The sequence below is a fragment of the Notolepis coatsorum genome, assembly GCF_963971535.1.
Source record: "Notolepis coatsorum genome assembly, chromosome: 8".
Classification (NCBI taxonomy): domain Eukaryota; kingdom Metazoa; phylum Chordata; class Actinopteri; order Aulopiformes; family Paralepididae; genus Notolepis; species Notolepis coatsorum.
Genome location: NC_140172.1, coordinates 125838691 through 125856061, shown reverse-complemented (window position 1 = coordinate 125856061; position 17371 = coordinate 125838691). Strand labels below are relative to the sequence as shown.

Here is a 17371-nt window from a genome sequence, read left to right as displayed (position 1 = left end):
TATAAATTAGTGTATGGTTTTGACAAGTGTTTAATTTAGCAAAGGATCTGATGTGTTCTGATAATTGTGTGTGTGGTTGTGCTAATTGTGTGTTTTGAAACACCGGGCCCCGTTTTCAAAATCATGCTTAGGCAATCGAAAAAAAACTGTATTGTGTGTTTCATTATATACATATGTTTCAGTCTTCTCATAAAAAAAATATTCGATTTTTGGGTCTTTTCCTGCCTTTGGTCCGCTTTGCATTCACATCTCAAATGAACCGCAGCAGGGTTCACTTGCAAGAGTGAATGAGCTTTCACACCACCCCAAACCAACCGGACTATCCGAGGAAATTAACCAGGGTTCGATTAAAGCTTATTATAGGACACTGGACATGGGTATGGATAGCTCCAGGTGCTGCTGCGTTAAAGTGCACATCTTCAATATCTGTACTATTTAAAAGCACAGTGCAGGACACACTCAAAGGTTATCGCACCTCAGAGATGGCAGTGGACATGTATGACAGGACAAAGGCCATATGTAATGGCCTTTGGATTGAGGAACATACTACCAGCCAAAGGAGGAAGCAGAAAAGGATGGACGAGTATGTAGTTGAGTCATCTTGTGGCACAAGCTCAGACCTCAGCTCAGAGACTGTTCTATCCAGTCGTCGACAGAATGCTGCAAGAGCTTGAGAGCAGGTTCTCATGAGTTGGATAACAACTTATGAGAGGCATACAGGCATGTTATCCAGCCTCAGACCAGTTTCTCTCAGTGGAATTGCTGCAACCCCTCGCCACACATTACAATATCCAACTATTGCCAGAGGAGATCACAGTTGCAAAGTGTTTCTTGGTCAGGACAGGCAGAGATGCAGTCCCTACTATCCAAAGTGTCTTTTCCCTCCTGGATGATGATAATAATAATAATAATAATAATAATAATAATAATAATAATAATAATAATAATAATAATAATAATAATAATAATAATAATAATAATAATAATAATAATAATAATAATAATGTATTTGATTTATAAGGCGCCTTTCAGGACACTAAAAAAAAAAGTCCACAAATCGGTGAATGAAAGAATTATAGGATCAGGGGGAGCTCCAGTAGCTCACCGCATAACTCGGCGCTATTTCTGCGTCGGGGAAAACCGTGCTGCGTCACGGATCTGGGGGACTCGAGTTCGATTCCCGGACCCGCCGTCATTTCCCAGAATGTCTTCCCCTGATCTATATCCCGTTTCAACCTATATCTGTCGGTCATGCTTGACCAGAAAAGCGATAAACGCTAAAAAATAAAGTTTAAAAAAAAAGAAAGAATTATAGGATCAAATGAAAACTACTTACTAAAAATGGATGTTTAAAAGTACTAAAAACCAACTAAAAATACCAAACACTAACAAACATTCAGCAAAGACAATGGGAATGCTGACAAAAAAAAAAAAGTAAAAAAAATGTAAGACATTTTTTATTTAATTTTTTTAGATCCGGGGCTAGGAGAAAAACATCCGGGGCTAAAGCCCCGGAAGCCCAGGGCTAACGCCGCCACTGGTGCTACTTAGCCTACACCGTGGTCTCAAACTCGCGGCCTGCGGGCCAATTGCGGCCCGCTGGATGATATTTTGCGGCCCCCTACTTGACATCAAAGTTTAGTGTTAGTGCGGGCCGCGCGCAACTTTTTGCCGCGTCGTTGTGCGAGTTGGATGTTTTATTTATTTTATCACTTGTAGGCTACCATAGCGCAGGCTCATGGCAGCAACGTTACGTTAGTGACTTGGTTGAAACGTGATTCCGGAGTGATACCAAGTGGAAGGAAAATATATCCAGTGCGTATATGGCAGGCATCCTCGAAATTCTCCGCTATCTCATCTGCAAGCAGTGCTCTGCCTGTCCGGCTGCACTACTGTCTGTGTCTGTCTACTCTGGTCACATTCAGCGTCCCGTCAGCATTCCCCCCCCCCCCCCCCCACCCACAGTCTGCGAATCAGAGACAGAGTAGGGGAGTAGGGCGGGTCTTCACGGAATGCGTGTCGTCCCTTTCAACGGGTCCCAGTCAGAGCGAGTTGACAGCGCATCTACAGGTAGTCTAATCTGCAGGTACTGTAGCTAGTAACCTCGTTCCCAGTTTTATCTATGAGATAAATGTAGCTAGTAGCCTAGTTTCGCCAGCAGGCAGCTAGTAGAAAAATGTGGCATGTTCAAAGATGGTCAGAAAAAGAAAAGTCGACAGTGAAAATCGCTGCAATTCAAAGATGAATGGACTGAAAAATATGCGTGCATCCTCCCAGCACCAAACCAATGTGACTAATATGCCAAGAAACGGTAGCTCTTGTGAAGAGTGGCATATTTTAAACGCCACTACGAAACAAAACACAGTTATTTTGATGCAACATTTCCTCAAATTCAGTGCTAAGAACCACAAAAATAAATGGAATGAAATCATCATAATCAAGCTGCAAGCAGAATTATTGTTAAAGCTATGTCACAACGAGAAAAAGCAACCAAGAAGTCCTCACTCAGTGGCATGGGTGTTGGCTAAAAACAAGTAGCCATTCTCTGATGCATAAATAATAAAATAATGTATGACTGAAGTGATGGAGACCATGTTTGAAGGCAAACAAAAGCAAATTCTCCTCAGATAGCACAGCAACCAGAATAACTGAAATACTGGCTGATGATTTGATTAAACAGCTTTGTGATAGAATAAAAAAAATGCACAGTGCATTTCCATAGCTGACACCACTGAGAATGCTCAGTTGCTGGTGTTTGTGAGGTTTTAGTGAGTTTGTGAGAAGATTGGATCAGTTGTACTTTTTTTTTGAATACTTGAAACCCTTTTTTTGTGGAATATTTGATGCGGCCCAGCATCACCCAGACTCTACCTCCAGCGGCCCCCAGGTAAATTGAGTTTGAGACCCCGTATGCCACTTTTTCTTTCACAGTTCTACATACACAGAGTCATTATATTCATTCATATATTCATTCCTATACCATACATGTGCACAGTGCAAGTGCACAGTGCCCACTTTACACACTTTAGACACTTTAACACACTTTATATTTATTAGCAAGAGATTGCACTACTCATACCTCATTGCACATAGCCAAGCCTTGCACCTTACCACCACAAGGTGGCACCACAAGCTACCTCATCCCATTTATATTGTATTGTAACTCTACTCTGCATTGTATAGTGTATATTGTATATAGTGTATATATGTATATTGAAAAAAATAATTTTTACACTTGTTTACGTATTTGACTTTCTATTTTATACTTATTATACCTATTTCCTCTAGCACACTCTCAGGAGCAAAACAGAAAGAAGCATTTCATACAAAAGTATTCTGTATTTTTTATTTAAAAATCCTGTCTTTCTCTGATTTTTCTCTGTTTTCTCCCCGTCCCAATTTAGTCGTTGTGCCAATTCCCCCCTTCCCCTACCTGGTTGTTGTGCGCATGTTCTCCTACTGGTCGGTACAAGGGAACCCTGAAGTCATCCGCACGCGCCATCCGTACGCTTCCTCCGCCACGCGCGGCGACAGCCAGTGACTCTTTTTTCACCTGGCAGCGAGGACTCTCATTGGTGAAGTGTAACGCGTGGGAGGTCACGCTGCCTTCATCAAGTCCTGCCTCCGCTGAGCAAGCGCCCAGACCTGACCTGTAGGTGTCGCTGTCCACAACGCCAGATTCCCACCCATGACTTGCCCTCCCCCTAACCCAGCCAAACGGGTTAGTATAGCGATCAGCCCAAGCCCAAAGCAATGCTGACTCCGAAGTATTCTGTATTTCTGTATGACAACTAATAAAGAAACTTGAACTTGAACTACATATTCCTATGTATATGTATATATATATATATAGCTCTTGCATATTGATATTCCAACGGCTAGCTGCAGATACAATTGACCTGTCCCTGAGACTCTGACTGAACTGAGACGTGGCTGGAGGCTGAGGCCCCGTTTAGACGGAAACGCTAGCAGGTGAATCCGCAAAAATATTTTTTCGGATGTGCCTTTCGTTTATACGGAAACAGCGTTTTTACGGGGTGAAACCGCAAAAAAGTGAGACTACCTTCCAGGGTGGAATTCCTAGAAACGCAAAAGCTTTGCGCTCTCGTCTAAACTGTAAAACCGTATAAATCTGTTAAAACGATGACGAAAGGGTTGTCACGGCTCTGGTCGCGCGTACTACTTACGTCACAGGTAGCAGGTATTTGCCAGTAGCCGAGACGTAAACAAAGCAAGTATGTCTGACTATTATCAACGGAGATCACCTGAAGGCACGTCATGTGACATATGCGCCAATCGTGTGACAGCGGGGCTCCGTCGTTATAGCGTCGTCTGCACGGAGAATTCCACCCCAAAACGCTCGTCTAAACGTAAAATTAAAAGTGAAACCGCAAGATGACTTTTGCGGTTTCTGTTCACAAAACGCTCGTCTAAACGTAGCCTGAATGAGAGAGAGCTACAGGGTGACATGAGGGACGAGGTGGACACAAATGGCTTGGGAGAAGAGAAGGAGAGACTGGTGTAGTTCTCAACCCGGGGGTCATGAAAAGATATACAAACACACCATCGTGTTTATAAATCTTTGGTATAGATGCTTTCTTTCTACTCTGTGTGAAATATGGAATATTTGAAGCGTTTCTTTTTTTTCTTGTGAAATAATAAATAAATAAAATCTAAATCCCCCTTCTGGTTATTAAATCCAGTGGAATAGTCTGAAAAGTGAAAATGTGAATTATGCTCAAGTTTTTGGTTTTTTTTTGCAAAAAGTTTTTATGTTGCTAGGAGTCACGTATCAAAAAGGCTGAGAGAACTGCTGGTGTAGAGGCCAACAGAGAGGAGGGTGAGACGGACTGGCCTGGGGGTTTATGAGGATGAGATGGGATTTCAGACGGAGCCCTGACAAGCATCACAAGAGAGATAGAGAGAATGTATGAGAGAGAGAGAGAGAGGCAGAGAGAGAGAGAGAGAGAGAGAAGGTAAGAGATATAGAGAGGAGAAAGAGAGAGAGAATGTAAGAGAGAGATATAGGGAAGGTAAGAGAGAGAGAGATAGAATGTAAGAGAGAGGTGATAAGAGAGATAGGAGAGAGAGAATGTACAAGAGAGAGAGAGAGAAGGCAAGAGAGATATAAGGTAAGAGAGAGAGGAGAGAGAGAAGGTAAGAGAGAGAGGAAGGTAAGAGAGAGAGGATAGAGAGAGAGAGAGAGAGAGAGAGAGAAGGTAAGAGAGAGAGGGGAAGGTAAGAGAGAGAAGGTAAGAGAGAAGGTAAGAGAGAGGATAGAGAGAGAGAGAGAGAAGGTAAGAGAGAGAGAGAGAAGGTAAGAGAGAGAGAGGAAGGTAAGAGAGAGAAGGTAAGAGAGAAGGTAAGAGAGAGGATAGAGAGAGAGAGAGATGGTAAGAGAGAGAAGGTACGAGAGAGAGAGAAGGAAAGAGAGGGGGTAAGACAGAGCTTTGAGGTGGCTACAATGGGGAAGAAAAGGCTTGAACGTATGACGAGCTGAAACTGACAGACGTCATCACATCACAGGAGCTTCCGGTCATGTTGTGATGGTGAGGAAGACAAGGCAGTGAATACATATGTGTTGTGATCTAGGATGAGCAAGGCTCATCATGTCACTGTGTAGAATATTGGTGCCAAGTGTGGAAACTTTCACTTTGGCCAACATTGAGTTGAATGGGATCAGCCATCTCTGCGTTTATTACCTCAGATGTCAGAATCATCGGTAATTTGTTGCATTGTTAACTAGCTAACGTTTGATATATTGGTTGATGTTTATTTCCTCAGATAGCTTGTATATTTTGAATCTTAATACACGCCTCAATAGAACTGGCACCAAAGTCTGGCACCAAGTAGAGCATAGAACGCTGGTGTTCTGACGTGATGACCCTTCCTTCTCTTATAGTTTCCTTGGATCAGCGTGCACACTATAAGCTATATGTATGACACCGGTATGCTGTAGTACGGAAGGACAGAAATATGGCATAAATATAATATAGTATATATATATATAGAGTTGCGCACGGGCAAGCCCGCCGAGGTCGTGCCGTAAATTTAGTCTGCATGGACCCAGCGGACTCAGCAGACTCCAGTCGGAGTACACTACCTCCGCGCTGTGGAACCGCCTCCGGATTCTTCTTTATAGCCGTGATATTGGAGTCTGACTCCCCCAGATGGGGACTGGGGCGAGAAAAATTCCAATTCCAATGATACGCCTCTAAAATTAGTTCTACATCTCGAATCGTGACGGAATGACTTCCCCCCCCCCCCGACAAGGTCAGCTGAGATATAAGTGTTGGGGGGACGAGCACTTCAACATTGCCTGTTAAGTTGGACCTTTATTAATCCCCTTGGGGGGAATTCGTCCTCTAGCTCTGCATCTGTCCTAACTATTTTAGGAGCAGTGGGTCAGCCACACATGGAGCCCGGGGGCCAGCTCCAGTTGTAATGACAGCACCTCGGTCAAGGACAACCTAGCATGTGTATCTTTAGGTGAGGGAGAGAACCGGAGGACCGAGAGGAAACCCAAGCAGACACAGGGAGACACGTGCAAACTCCACACAGGCTCCACACAGACAGAAAGGCCCCCTGGTGGGGTTTGAACCCGGGACCTGTTTGCTGCGAGGCAACAGCGCTAAGCACCACCTAGAGGCTCCCGGGGCGAGTGTTCTGTAATGAGGTGAGCGATCCCCGTCGCTCCTTCCACTAAGAGGCAGCGATGCGCAAAGTTCCGTTTTCCAATCACCGTTAAATGTGAGAGGAGGAGGAAACGGTGTTGTGAAGACGGTGGAAAGTGTTTTCCCAAGTTTCCTCAACTTCGGTGCGCAACGGGTAGAGAGTAACGGCTCTCTTTTTCATCCCTTTGGGTAACATGGTGGGGGTCACGTGAAGGGGCTTTATGTGGACTGTCCGCTGTGGAGTTGGAACTATGGTCTCTGCTCCTTGAAAGAGGGCTATTCTAGGAGAGGGATGGAGATGTCAGATGTATTATTCACAGCCATGAGGTGCGCTCTGCCAAGCTGAACTGAGATATGTGCTGTGGTGTGGTGTGTGTGTGTGTGTGTGTGTGTGTGTGTGTGTGTGTGTGTGTGTGTGTGTGTGTGTGTGTGTGTGTGTGTGTGTGTGTGTGTGTGTGTGAGTGATGGGCAAGTGTGTTCAGCGTAATACACTTGCAGTAAGACATACTTACTATGTGTGTGTGTGTGTGTGTGTGTGTGTGTGCATGCGTTTGTGTGCACACGTAAATGGACTACATTACACATATGTGTGTGTGTGTGAGTTATGGGCAAGTGTGTTTAGCGTAATGCACTTGAAAGTAAGACATACTTACTGTGTGTTTGTGTGTGGTGTGTGTGTGTGTTTGTGCGTGTGTGTGTGTGCATGGGTTTGTGTGCACACGTAAATTGACTGCATTACACGTGTGTGTGTGTCTTCATGTGTGTGGGTTTGTGCATGTGTGTGTGCGTGTGTGTGTGTGTGTGCAAGCATGTGTGTTAATGTGTGAGTGTGTGTGTGTGTGTGTGTGTGTGTGTGTGTGTGTGTGGAGGAGACGCTGCTTTTGTGTTATTTTAATTTGATTTAAAAAAGTGTTATTTTTGTGTCTGTTACCATTTCACCTGCTACTGTTCTTTTCATAATGTGTTATTATCCTGTTTGTCTGCAACAATGTGACCAATCAGGCACTTTTGTAACTAACTGTATCTGTAAAACACCTGATTGCATTTATTAGTGTTTATGACATACAGTCATTCAATATTTTAATTGTGTGTGTGTGTGTGTGTGTGTGTGTGTGTGTGTGTGTGTGTGTGTGTGTGTGTGTGTGTGTGTGTGCGTGCGTGCGTACGGGAATGCATGCACGCGTGTGTGCGTGCGTGCGTGCGTGCGTGTGTGTGTGTGTGTGTGTGTGTGTGTGTGTGTGTGTGTGTGTGTGTGTGTGTGTGTGTGTGTGTGTGTGTGTGTGTGTGTGTGTGTGTGTGTGTGTGTGTGTGTGTGTGTGTGTGTGTGTGAGAGAGAGGTTAGGTACCTGTCCTCTTAGCAGCTCGTATGCTGTGATGCCGAGGGACCACCAGTCGACAGAGAAGGAGTAGCCGGGATGAACTCCCTCAACGGGCTGGAACAACTCTGGGGCTGAGGAGAGACAAAGCAAACACACATTTCATTCCAAACCTTTATTTGTTCTCCAAAAGACATTGAGGTTCGGTTCCCCTCATTTTCAACGCCGTCGAGATTACAGGCATATTAAAAACAGGTAAAAAAAATAAATCAGTTTAGATCATTAAAAACAGCTACAAACTGAAGCGATGGCATTTGCAATCGTGTTTTTAAATCGTCCATACGACAGTGGGGTATTGATTTTTTTTGGGTGACTCGAAGATCGTTCCAGGAAGCTGTGTGGCATTAAAACAGAAGGCTGACTTCCCAAAAGCTCAGTCTGAACTCCAGGGACCTTAAGTGTGAGTCATTTGGGCAGCGCGTCAGATAGGGTCCATAATTCCAATCCAACAACACTGTGATATAAGGTGGTAATTTCCCAGAAATTACCTTTCGCCCTCTCTGCCAGAGAAGACCAAGCCACTCTATCACACAGGATGCAGTGGTGAGCGCCGTATCTATCACCCCGTAATACATCTGAGTGCAGAATGATAGACCGTGTTGAGAGGTTTCAGAGTGGATGGAGCAGCATTTCTATAAATCACCATCTCCATAATCCAAGACAGATAGAAAAACCTGCTTCAAGAAACCAATTTTTGCCACGATTTACTGGCAAGATTACAGTCTATCTATCTATATGGTGTTTAAATGTACATTTCTCATCAAGCCAGATGCCAAGATATTTGAATTCTGTAACTCTTTCGATGTGAGACCCATTCGATATCTCTATATTAACAATAACAATATCTCTAGCCCTAGAGAATGTTGTGCATTTTATGAAGTTACATGCTTAGTTAACAAGCTTAGTTAGCAAGTTAAGTAGAGAAGTTGCAGGTTCTCAGTGGCTAGTTGAACAGAGGCAGCAATAGACAAAAGTGTCATCCACATAAAGATGAACTATAGTAAAACTATAAATGACTAAATAAATACTAGGAATAACCATATTAGTATTGCTATGATAAACAGGGAGACCATAGTGATTCACCATACATTTCTATAATATTCCAATATATTATCACTATAGTATTTATCTGGTAAATGTCTGTACTGATTGCGTGAAAAATAAACACAGTTCATTTTCGTATAGGAAGAGTCCAACAAATAGACACACATTATTGTATGCAAACTCACATTGTTTATATGGATAGGCAGAAGTATGCTAAGTACTAAGTATGCTAAGTGTAGCATTGTTGGGTGTGAATTGAGGCGTGTTACAGTGGGTTCCCAGTGGCAGGGGGTTGAAAGGCCGGTGAGTGTAGCGGAGCTGTGTTACGGCCACAGCCAGGGCCTTTCTCTCCCCTGTCTGTCAGCAGGTTTCCACGACCTTATATGGGTCTCTTCCTGTTCCCGCCTCACCATCACTCTGCCTACCTGGGCCGGCCTACCCACCTGAGAAACCTCATGTCATCACAGAGCCAGGATAAGAGGCCTGCACCCTTGCCACTCCTGGTCCGAGTGTTGTTTTCGCCTCACGTGGTATTAGGACTCTTCTCTGGACCTCTATACTATATATTAGGGCTTAACCTTCTGTAGTGTGGTAGTGAAAGGTTAACCTTCTGTAATGTGGTAGTGAAAGGTTAACCTTCTGTAGTGTGGTAGTGAAAGGTTAACCTTCTGTAATGTGGTAGTGAAAGGTTAACCTTCTGTAGTGTGGTAGTGAAAGGTTAACCTTCTGTAGTGTGGTAGTGAAAGGTTAACCTTCTGTAGTGTGGTAGTGAAAGGTTAACCTTCTGTAATGTGGTAGTGAAAGGTTAACCTTCTGTAGTGTGGTAGTGAAAGGTTAACCTTCTGTAGTGTGGTAGTGAAAGCTTAACACTATGATCGCCGCGGACGAGTTAAGACGTCATTCCTAGCCATGCTCATTCTGCCGAAGACGCCGTAACTCGTCTTTGATGTCAATATTTCAAAAATCTGTCATCGAAATCATATTTCCTTTCCGGAGCCCTGAGACCCACTGCAAAGATCCACTCAACTCTCTAGCGGTTCAAGAGCGCCATCTGGTGGCCGATCGGCAGATCGCCAACCGGATATTAACCTTTGAACCGGTAGTGCTCATCCATATGTGGTCCGGCCACTCGCTATAGCTCCCGCGACTCCATCTTGAAACACTGGATAATAGATCGCTCGCCCTAACTCAATAAACAACGTTATTTGGACGTATATACTATTATACAACCTGGAAATGGATCGGGCATTTCTACATCCCATAATAGAAAAAAGTCTGTTCCACGCTCATCTGCCAGCGGCGCGAGGAAGCCACGGTAAGATTCAGCGTTATTTTCTAACGTATTCTATACTAACTGATCTGATGAACATATGACCCACTCTGGATGAATCATCTAACGCTGCCCACGGAATTATAAACGCCCCCTCGCCCATCCGATCATCATCAGATGATGCGTAGAAACGTCTAGAACCACGTCCAGTTGAAACTTTTTATCTCGCACAGATTCCTACCAAACTGTATTTGATCATCAATATAATGCATTTAGGGCTATAAATCACGTTCTGAAGAAAGCTGCAGAAAACGATAAAAACATACTTATACTTTAGACCATATTTTAGTATGAATATGTGAATGAAAAAGTTTAACGTTGCTACACCCTGAACAATACATATAGGACATTGAATGGGCCATAATAATTTAGCAATAGAATTTAAAAAGTTATAGCCCTGCAAAGAAGGGGAACTTCTCCATAGACAAATAGAGCTGGCGAGGGATGGTAAATTATGAATTTAACCCATGGCGATTAAAGTGTTAACCTTCTGTAGTGTGGTAGTGAAACGTTAACCTTCTGTAGTGTGGTAGTGAAAGCTTAACCTTCTGTAGTGTGGTAGTGAAAGGTTAACCTTCTGTAATGTGGTAGTGAAAGGTTAACCTTCTGTAATCTAGTAGTGAAAGGTTAACCTTCTGTAATGTGGTAGTGAAAGGTTAACCTTCTGTAATGTAGTAGTGAAAGGTTAACCTTCTGTAATGTGGTAGTGAAAGGTTAACCTTCTGTAATCTAGTAGTGAAAGGTTAACCTTCTGTAATGTGGTAGTGAAAGGTTAACCTTCTGTAATGTGGTAGTGAAAGGTTAAGCATCTGTAGTGTGGTAGTGAAAGGTTAACCTTCTGTAGTGTGGTAGTGAAAGGTTAACCTTCTGTAGTGTGGTAGTGAAAGGTTAACCTTCTATAGTGTGGTAGTGAAAGGTTAACCTTCTGTTGTGTGGTAGTGAAAGGTTAAACTTCTGTAGTGTGGTAGTGAAAGCTTAACCTTCTGTAGTGTGGTAATGAAAGCTTAACCTTCTGTAGTGTGGTAGTGAAAGCTTATGTAGTGTGGTAGTGAAAGGTTAACCTTATGTAGTGTGGTAGTGAAAGGTTAACCGTCTGTAGTGTGGTAGTGAAAGGTTAACCTTCTGTAGTGTGGTAGTGAAAGGTTAACCTTCTGTAGTGTGGTAGTGAAAGGTTAACCTTCTGTAGTGTGGTAGTGAAAGGTTAAACTTCTGTAGTGTGGTAGTGAAAGCTTAACCGTCTGTAGTGTGGTAGTGAAAGCCTAACCTTCTGTAGTGTGGTAGTGAAAGCTTAACCTTCTGTAGTGTGGTAGTGAAAGGTTAACCTGCTGTAGTGTGGTAGTGAAAGGTTAACCTTCTGTAGTGTGGTAGTGAAAGGTTAACCGTCTGTAGTGTGGTAGTGAAAGGTTAGTAGATGGAGAAGTATTTGTCTAAATCTATTGATTTAAAATTAGGTTAGATTGATTTATTTTTAATTTATTTCTATTGATTTCTGTTCCCAGGTTGATTTAAAGGATTGGATAACTTTAACTTTCATTTGATTTCTATTGATTTTGGTAGTATATTGATAACTTTTTAAAACCTGGGCTTACAGAGACAAGTTATGTTTATATTTTTATTATTATTTATATACGGGATGACTTAGTGCACAATGAATGTCAGTGCTTAGTTTTAATTGCCTTAAACTCTTATTTTGGGCTTCAAATATTGCACCAAACCTCAATGATATGGTAATGGTCGGTCAAAGATGGCTTCTTCCTACTTTTCTTACTATCTTTTATCATCTCTCTTTTCATACATGCACAATGATTAAAGCTGTGCGTTCGCAATTATTAACTCACTGGGTGATTTTAATAGAATAACCGAGCCCTGAATAGAGTAGTCAACTCCATCAAATGCCGGAAGAACTCATGAGTGACTAGGAACCTGAACATAAGTACCTTTTGAAAAGGTACCTGGGGGACCACATCTCCAAGAATACTGAACAGTGACTGTCAGTTCTATATACAGATCACATCTACAGTATATCATCACAAGTCAAGAGCGGTTTTGAGAAAGAAAAAGCGGATTCAGAAAAGGTCCTAAATGGAAGATTGATGATGAAGAAAATAAAACCTGCATGCAATCTCTGTTTACCTTCTTCCTCTGTTCCCTTAGCCCTTTCACTGCCACACGACAGAAGGTTAACCCTTTACTATCACACAACTGACGGTCACCGTTGAGTTGTACCCTCCCTGCTGACTTGCTGTACAGAACTTGTAAGTGGCTTTGGATAAAAGCGTCAAAGTAAGTGTGTGGGAATGAGTGAGCATATGCTTTTCTCTGGAAGTGGGAACTGATCAGCAATAAAGGTCAGCAGCTGGTGTTTGGGAGAAGCTTGTGACGCGCTGACGAGGGGGAAATGGAACGCAGAATTCCTCTTCCGTGACAAACACCTTTAATGACCCGTCCTCGTTTAAACAGATGCAAGAGTCTGATCCATTTCTTACATAATAATACATTTACATTTAGTCGTTTTAGCTGACGCTTTTATCTAAAGCCACTTACAAGTTTTGTCAAACAGTGTTGAACTTGAGTGCTACAGTAATACTAAGCCCAGTCTGAAAGTGCTCAGCAACGCTCTGAGTGGCTCAGAGTGAGCGGAACTGAACCAACCTGTTAAGTGCGTTTTTCCCTCTGAACGAAGCTGAGCCGCTCGGTTACTGACTCCAGAGGCTCTCGAACTGTCAATAATTTGCCGATTGCGAAAACTATTGGACAGGGTTGTAGCCAATGAGTGTACCTTTCCAATGATACCCCACTTGGGGTGGTGCGAATCAGGGATCTAGGTGAAAATTGACGAGCGAAAACAGGAAGTCAAAAACACACGGAATGCATTGCCGTCAATGAGGAAATGGATTACTGGAGAACTTTTTTGTACACAGTTGACCAAAACCGCTCTAAATCACCCATTTCTTAATGGATTTTTATGAAATCTGGACCTCTACTAGATAAGACTTCACACTATGGACCCACAGTGTTTTCCAGCTTATAACAATGTTTGGGATATAATGTTTTTGGATATTGCAACTACTACAGAAAAACGTGAGTACACAATTACAAGTACAACTCAAGTTCAGCCCTATGTTACTCTATTTCGTTAGCACTAAAAGTGATTTTACTTTATTGTGTAAGAAACGTCAGAATGTTATCTTTCAAAAGAGACCAGGCTTATGCATGTGCTATAAGTGACTGCATTCCTGTGTGTTAGTTGGTTGGATCCACTACACTTCCGGTTGCTACTGAACGGACGTGTTTTTGCGGACCTCCCAAACTTTCAAACTTTAGACTGTTTTCTTTCTTTCTACCATTTTTTAACCAGTGATCTTAACTGATCACTGTGACTTTTGCTCTTATCGTTTATGCTGTTGGATTTATTGGTTTTATGTGACTTTTTACTGGACGTGACCTAAGCTATCGGAGCTTGTTGTTGCCATAGCTACAGCTACACGCTACAGTACCCACAGTGCTAAACTCCCCCGAGGAAATGGCTCCAACGTCAGATGTCGCAGAAATGCGAACGGAACTGAAGACCATCGAGATACTAGTAATGGATCTTCTCAAGCGTCAAACGGAGCTCATGTCCAGGCTGGCTAGCATGGAACAAGCGGACGCAGGCTGCACCAGTAGTCCCTCCTGGGCGACAGTGGTGAGGGGCCGAAGGAAGCTCTCCCTTCCTCTATATGATCCCGTTGATTCACCTCAACTATCAAACCGATTCAATCCTCTTTGTAATGATCCCAGCCTCCTAGGCTCTCCCTCGTTTCCGTCTCCTGCTGCTAGTAATGTAGCTTTGCTCAAAGACTATCCGATGCTAGCTACTAGCCTAGCTACTAGCCAGGCTCCAAGCGAAGCTACCAGGACGGCGGCCCTCTCCAGCTCACAACTCAACCATGGAAATATATCTGCAACCCAGAGCAGAAAGCGCTCTGCCCTGTTTGCTCTCGCATCGCCAAACTCCCCAGACTCACACGATGGGTCCGACTCCCCAAAGTTTAAACGTCCTCGTCTGCGGTGCTCTGCAGCCCATGCCAGTATGATCATTCAAACGGCGAGTGTCATCGATGGAAATGCCGCTGTGAACGAGCCCCTCCACACGGCGCTGCTGCCCGACCAACCATCAAACCCTGCCAACAATGCAGACGCTACTCCTGCGGCTTTTCACCATAGAAACCTGGCCATCTACGACGGGGAATGCATCCATGAACAGCCAGAGATCCTACTCATCGGAGATTCCATCACCAGGTTTTTGCAAATACCACACGGCATTACGTATTGTTTTTCCGGTTTAAAAGTTACTGACTTACTTGAGTGTACTCCCGAAATCATCTACAGATATCCGTCCGCCCACACCGTTATCATTCATATCGGAGCAAATGACGTAATGGCTAGACAATCCGTTAAACTCCAATCTGACTTTGAATCACTAATACTCACTATTGAAAGCCTGGGTAAAATATGCATTGTGTCTGGCCCCATTCCATCTATAGGTCGTGGATCTGAGCGATTTAGCCGTCTGTTCTGGTTGCACAAATGGCTACAGACCTACTGTACTACTATAGGACTTTGCTATATAAATAACTTTGATCTGCTCTGGTCCAGGAAAGACCATTACAGACCCGATGGCATCCATCCAAACATATCAGGGGTAAATGTGCTAATACATAACGTCATACAAAGTGTAGCATCACTGGCCTGACAACCAACCATATCTAGCTCTGTAGACTATATACAGAAGCAGCCTAAGCTACAAAAAAAAACACGTTGAGTGTCATCCCGATTCTGATCACCAAAAGACTAATCAATTACTCATTATCACGTCCCATATGTAAATCTAACCTTATCAATATCAGTGTTCAACCACAGACTATCTCACACCCCACTACAGAACCTGCACAGCTAAAACTAGCACTGTTCAACGTTAGAGCGCTGAAACAAAAATCATTTCTGATAAATGAACTCATAGTAAAACATGGTGTACATTGTATGTTTTTAGTAGAGACATGGTTAGACAATATCACTGGTGTAGCAACACTGATTGAGACCTGCCCTTCCAATTTTAAATTCTATCAATCAAACAGACAGCGTGGGAGGGGAGGCGGAATAGCAGCAATCATCTCCACTCAATTTGTGTGCAATGATATTGACCTGGGAACATTTTTATCATTTGAATACCTTGCTATTGTATTGAAAACAGAAATGCCAGTAATATGTGTGACATTGTATCGACCACCAAGGTACTCGCCACTCTTCATACAGGAATTTTCAGAACTCATATCGATCTGCATTACCAGGTATGATAGAATCATTCTTAATGGAGATCTAAACATTCATATCAACAAAAAGGATGACCCCAGGGGTTGTGAGTTTCTGAACCTACTGGACAGTTTTGGACTGATGCAACATGTTCACGAGGCCACCCACCAACATGGCAACACTCTGGACCTACTAATAACAACAGGGCTAAACATTGAGAATGTATCAGTAAAACAAATTCCAATTTCTGACCATTATTGTGTGTTCTATGGTACAAGCCTAATATTACATAAGACCAGAAGCGAATTCCTAGTTCACAGAAGGCTTCTGGACGCTAGAGCTGAAGCAAAATTCTCTAGTATGATGAAATCATATGACCAATGCAGTGAATCCTCCTTAAATCAGAAAGTGCAAAACTTCCACAGCACCTTGTCAACAGTGTTAGATACTGTTGCCCCTCTGAAGGTTAAAAAGGTAAAAACTGATAGAATCTCTCCATGGTTAAATAAAACCAATGTTAAAGATAACAAGAGAAAATGTAGGATAGCCGAGCGAAAATGGAGGAAATTCAAACTCACAGCTCACTTTAATTCATACAAAGACGCCATGGGCGCATACAATAAGGCAATACAACTTGCGAGAAAGGAATATTTTTCCAAAATGATCTCAGAAAATATGGGTAACTCCAGGGTACTTTTTTCCACCATCGACCGGCTGATTAACATACCACCCCCCCATATACCGCAGCAATCAGCCACAAAATGTGAAGAGTTCGCAGTTTTCTTTAATGAAAAAATATCATTGATTAGAGCAAGCATTACCGCTGATATAGATCTGGCTGTGAGTGAAAACCCACCTGAGATAACTATGGGGGAATTCACATGTATTACATTACCTGACCTCTGTAAGATTGTCTCTGAGTGTAATTCCGCCACCTCCTGCCTCGATCCTATACCAACAGCATTTCTCAAGCGGGTGTTCGATAGTGTCTCAAATCATGTCCTTGAAATCATAAATATGTCTCTTCAAACAGGCACTTTTCCAGATGCATTTAAAACGGCTGTAGTAAAACCACTACTAAAGAAAACAAACTTAGATGTAAACGAACTAAAAAGCTATAGGCCAATATCGAACCTTCCATTTATCAGCAAGATATTAGAAAAGATAGTCTCAGTACAAATAAACTCCTTTCTCAAAGATAATAACATCATGGAGGAATTACAATCAGGTTTCAGAACAAATCACAGCACTGAAACTGCCCTTACCAAAATAGTTAGCGACCTCAGGCTAAATTCCGATGCTGGCAAAGTCTCAATTCTTGTCCTATTGGACCTTAGTGCAGCGTTCGATACGATTGACCATAATATCTTGATCAGTCGTCTTGAAAGACTGGTTGGCTTTTCCGATCATGTACTAAATTGGCTCATAACATACATTAAGGGGAGAAGGTTCTATGTTAAGCTTGGAGACAATGTATCCGAGGAACATGACAGCAGCTTTGGAGTTGCACAAGGAAGCTGCCTTGGTCCATTACTCTTCTCACTATATATGCTGCCCCTCGGGGACATCATTCGAGACCACAATGTATGCTTCCATAGTTATGCTGATGATACACAACTATATATCTCCGCAGAACCAAATAACACTACAGCCAT

At 42.8% G+C, this 17371-nt stretch overlaps 1 protein-coding gene across 1 annotated transcript in view; it reads right to left on the bottom strand.

Moving 5' to 3' along the window:
• stk32a (serine/threonine kinase 32A) overlaps nucleotides 1–17371 on the bottom strand; it is a gene marked incomplete at its 3' end in the record, with an annotated part of 257623 nt that overhangs the window by 70140 nt on the left and 170112 nt on the right. Inside the window, exon 5 of the mRNA XM_084319706.1 lies at nucleotides 8021–8124. Coding sequence (XP_084175832.1) covers nucleotides 8021–8124 — 104 coding nt within the window. The remainder of the gene's footprint in view (nucleotides 1–8020; nucleotides 8125–17371) is intronic.